Source organism: Austrofundulus limnaeus, unplaced genomic scaffold (assembly GCF_001266775.1).
Source record: "Austrofundulus limnaeus strain Quisiro unplaced genomic scaffold, Austrofundulus_limnaeus-1.0 Scaffold194, whole genome shotgun sequence".
Lineage (NCBI taxonomy): Eukaryota > Metazoa > Chordata > Actinopteri > Cyprinodontiformes > Rivulidae > Austrofundulus > Austrofundulus limnaeus.
The window spans coordinates 653103-657931 of record NW_013952596.1 but is presented as its reverse complement, the minus strand read 5'-3'; the positions used below and the strand labels follow the sequence as shown (position 1 = coordinate 657931).

Here is a 4829-nt window from a genome sequence, read left to right as displayed (position 1 = left end):
ATATTGCTCTGTTTGTGCCGGGGCACCGGATCTTTGGGGTGAACCAGCCTTTGCCGTAATGTGTTTTGGGGTTTGAAAGCCACTGGGACATCATGTTTCTGTTTTAAGGCTGTAAATGAATGATGCAGCTACGTTTCCATCCGTGCATTTAAAATTTAAGGTGATATGTATTTGAAGTTAGGCTTACCAAACTATCAGAAACTGCTCATTTCAACTGAAACTTTATTTAAAATCACTCCAAGACAACTTCACAAAGCAACATAAAGCAGCGCAGCTCATAAAACTGCAGGTAATTTTACAGCTTTAATGTTTTAATTAACATAAAGAATATTGTTTTTCACTTATCTTGTACAAAATCTCACAAATCTGTGACAATCTGAATGAAAACATCACAGCAGAGCATCTTAAAACTGCAGTTTTACAAACTAATGTTCTGGTAAAGGTGCAACAAGGAACAAAAAAAATGAAGCAGCTGTCATTAAAGCATTTGTCCTTTCAAGCTGTAATCTGTCAAAGAAAATCCCTGCCACCACTAAATCAGCAGGTTTGAAAATTTCACCAGTCATCATCATTAGGATCTTTTCTTTCACAGCAGATATTTTGGTTTCTCTCCAGCAGGAACTAATCTGACCACATGAATAATGTCAGCTGTGAATCAGCTCAGTGTCCAGCAGAACACGACAAAAAGTACAACAACTGGACCCTGAAACTCAGAGCAGCTAATTAAGGTTATTATCCCCCAGCAGTGATTTTCCTCCTCTGACACGCCGGCTTTCATCTGAGAGAAGGGCAGCTATTAGGATTAATCATTCAGCTCAGACAAAGAGCTTCCTGCGTCATGGGAAAATAAAAACCTCTAAAACTGCCCTGTTTGTCAGACTTTTTAAAAACTTTAGGGCTGAACGGACTTGATGGATTATCTGTAAATCCATATTTGACTTCTGAGGTTTGACGCAAACTGATTTCACAAAATTCACTTGAACTGCACAAAAGCTAAACTCTTCATGTGTTTTTCACTTGTTTTTATTCAAGTTAAAGTCTGAAGGTAATGCAAGAAAAACCCTTTTCACATCCTGCTGCAGCTCTCTGATACAAACTATTGTGATCAAAAGAAAATCAATCTGTTTTTTTCATTCCTTTTTTCTTTTTTGCAGATAAGCGCTCTGCAGAAGCAAATGACAGCAGGTAGCAGTCGTTTTGGTAAACACTATAGAAAATATTTATTTGAATTCTCAGATGTTAAGAAATTTGAAACCTGAAACAAATGACCTCGAAAAGATTTAAAGTTTACAATAAAATGCGTCAACAGAAATAAACAACAGCGGTTYTGTTTTGCCATCACTAAAACCCTTTTCCCCTCTCAAAGTCTCAGATTTTAACTAATATGTTAAGACTTCTGTAAAGTTATTTACAAATGACCTTCAAAATAAAAGACTTAGTCAGCGACGACTCTGCAAAAGACGTAAAATGATTTCTGCAAAGACGGAGAAGAATAAAACTGTAAAATAAAAATTTCAGATGTTTTTATCACACATCTGATCAGGAAATGTAGAGGTATGAGAAAACTCAAGTAAAATAAACTAGAAATGTTAGAATGCTGAATCTCTGGTAAAAACTAAAAATAAATCTCAGGAAGTGAAGTTGACCACAGATCGGATAAATAACTTGATTCTAATGAACTAATTTTTTATTGAATAATTCTAATTTAATTATGAAAGTTAAATTAATTTTGAACATTTTCTTAGGTTTCTAAACTTAATCAGAGTTTTATAAATTACAAAACAAACATTATTTAGAAAAATAAACTCTGTGGGGAAAATAAAATTCTTGGAGCTCTCACTCTTTACTGCAATGAATGTGATGCTTTTTTGTGATTTAAATCAGGAACCACTGGATAATTATTTATTGTATTATTAAACTAAATGACAAGTTTTTCTGCTATAATTCAACCTTATTCCCCACCTTTTTATTTTGGTAAAAACTACCAAAATAAAACAAAAATAAAAGCTAACTTTAAGCTCTTTTTGTTAGCTTGGCTAAGTGGAAATCTTTTTTTTAATTACAAATTATGTTTTTGTTTAGAATAGTTGTCTTTCAGATTCCTGATCTGTAGCAGATGAAGATAAAACACATCTGTTAAACAGTGTTAAACAGAAAATCTGACTCAGATGTTTGTTTACTGATCAACATGCTGGATGATAAATTCTAGTTATTTTTAACACCGTGTTTGTTTTGGTTTATCTATAAGTCCAAACACAACAGCATCTTCATCTCCATCTGTGCACCGCCCCGTCTTCATCACTCCTCCCGCTCCTCTTCCTCCTCCCATCTGTGCTGCTGAACCTCGACCCCTCTCCTCCGGGGTCTGGGTGAGTCCGCCTCCTCGGGTTGGCCCTCCTGAGCCCCTTCTTCCTCATCCCCACGCCCCATCTCCTCAACAACCTCCTCCTCATCATCATCATCATCGTCCCCCTCACTCTCATCTTCATCAGACTCGTCAGACTSATCTGAGTTGTCCTCTTCCAGATAGCGATAACCTTTGACCTGAGACAAAAAAAACCTTCAACACCAGTTTATTTCAAACGCAGCTTCCTTCCTGTATGAAATGTAAAGCTTGTGATTGGTCACCTTGTGTCGCGGTCGAGGGATGCGAGGCATTCTGGGCTTTAATTTCTGAGCCAGGCGGCGCTCCATCACCCAGTAGCAGTAACAGGCCAGCAGTAGAGTGGCTAACAGGATGGAGAGTTTGGCCTAAAATGCAAAGAACAACAACAAAATAAAAAAAACCATCAGGCACGCTGCCAAACAACCCTCCAGACTAAATCTGTCCTACCCTCATGGGCATCTGGGACCACAGGTAGACTATAAAGATGGCGATGGCCTGCCACCAGTGGTAGATGGTGTAAACAAAGTCCAGACGTTCTTTTTCCTCAGCGTACAACATTCCAACCACAACTGGTACACAAAACAGAAAAACATGAGAATTTCTGTTCATGTTTGTGGAAGAAATGATATTTAACAAATTAATCTTAGAGAAATACAAATGACATTTTCTTAATTATGTGCCATGGAGCATTTAGAACAACCTATCAAATAAAGATTCAGTTTATACCTTGCRCTCAACTTTCTCTTTATTTTGTCTTTTATATTATCTTGTACCTTTTATCTTGTATATTTTATCACAATNCTTTTATCTTGTATATTTTATCACAATCCAGCACATCAGATAAAAAATAAACCTTGCAACAATTTAATTATTTGATACTAAAATAAGAAGAGAATTAAAAAAGATCATTAAAGCTGATTCTCTGTTGCTATTTCCACAGTACTGTTGCTATTTTTAAGCTATTTGGAAAATGTGCAATAATCTGTTCTATGTTTTAGACCTCACAAAATAATAATAATAATAATAATATCGCCCCTTTAATGAACGGCTATAAAAAAATACAAAGTATGCAGAAGTAGATAAAAAATGGATAAAAAACAGTGTGTGACAGCAGATAAACCTGACGGCACTCACTGCTGACCCCAGTCTTGTTCAGGGCGGTCCCGAGTCCCCACAGCGCAGCGATGACCAGCAGGGGGCCCAGGTACTGAGGTGAGTCAGGTTTTACAGACAAGGCCAGCAGGACCACCAGCAGCACCCCGTGAACCACAGCGCCCCCGATCAGACAAACCCACCGAGGGAAGCGGAGGAGGCTGAGGGAGAGGAGGGAGAACACGGAGCAGGAGAGGCCGTAGACCACTATCAGGAGCCACAAGTACTTCAGGCCCAGAATACAGACTCCGTAGGACTGTGGAGGACAAAAACACACACTGAACAACACAACCCTGCCTGATGTCTGAGCCTTTTCAAAACCATTCTATTTTACTACCGAGGTGCAGTACCAGGGAGAATCCACTGACGGCAAACAGGACTTCAAATCCGCTGTAGATGAAGAACGGACAGAGCAGTCGCAGGCGGTAGTCCCTCAGGTGTTTGAAAGGCAGCTGGAAGATGTTTCCCCAGCCGATACTCCGCAGATCGATCTCCTCTGTGGGGCGGTAGGCGGGGCCACACAGAAGGAGGAACTGTGGAACCAAACGCACAGATTGCTTTATTCAGGAGCATCCTTTCCGTAATCTAAACACAAAACCAAATTAAAATCCAAATTATATTAAACAAGGGGTTTGGATAATGGAGGAATGGCTGTTTAGCTCTCAGCTGATATTTTGCTACTTTTAGCTCCTTTAAATTTTAACTCAATTTCAGCAATTTCCACTGTTTTTCCACAGAAAATCAAATGACTGTAGTTTAAATACTTCCAGGTAACAAGCCACCTGGAAACTAAAACAYGTAAAGTAAATTCTAACCTTTTAATGCTCTGACAGGTCTGCAGAACTAGTCAAATAAATTTTAAAAAGTTGTTTAAATTGCAACTTTAATATTTATCTGTAGTATTCAGACCATCAGAAAYGGCAGAAACCTGTTTCAAGTTGAATGTTCTTCACCTTCAGGAGGAAACAGCTGACAAAGTCAACAACTAGCTGGTTGATCAGTCAAGAATTTAGCAGCTAAAGTCTGGATGTGAACAGAATTAACCAGGGAGTCCCCAAAATGTCTCAAAACCTTCATGACCAGGGACGGACAACTGGCAGCCCGCGGGCCACATCTGGTCCACAGGTGACTTCTGTCCAGCCCGCTAATGAGCCCCTCCCATTTTTTAAGTAAAAATGACCTCAAAGCAGCTCTTTGCGTAATTTTTGAAAATTATAAAAATGTATAAAAGTGACTCAGTGGCACTGAATTGATGAAAGGATTTGTTTTATTCAATACATTTGTACAGCAG

The 4829-nt window shown here is 38.6% G+C and overlaps 1 protein-coding gene across 1 annotated transcript in view; it reads right to left on the bottom strand.

Annotated features, from left to right (window-relative positions):
- Positions 1–208: 208 nt before the first annotated feature.
- The window catches only part of unc93b1 (unc-93 homolog B1, TLR signaling regulator), a 12551-nt gene continuing 7930 nt past the window's right edge, over positions 209–4829 (bottom strand). Inside the window, exons 9-13 of the mRNA XM_014018503.1 lie at positions 3889–4071; positions 3521–3794; positions 2834–2955; positions 2629–2751; positions 209–2544 (exon numbers count right to left, since the gene is read on the bottom strand). Of these exons, the coding sequence (XP_013873957.1) occupies positions 2299–2544; positions 2629–2751; positions 2834–2955; positions 3521–3794; positions 3889–4071 (948 nt within the window). The 3' untranslated portion in view covers positions 209–2298. The remainder of the gene's footprint in view (positions 2545–2628; positions 2752–2833; positions 2956–3520; positions 3795–3888; positions 4072–4829) is intronic.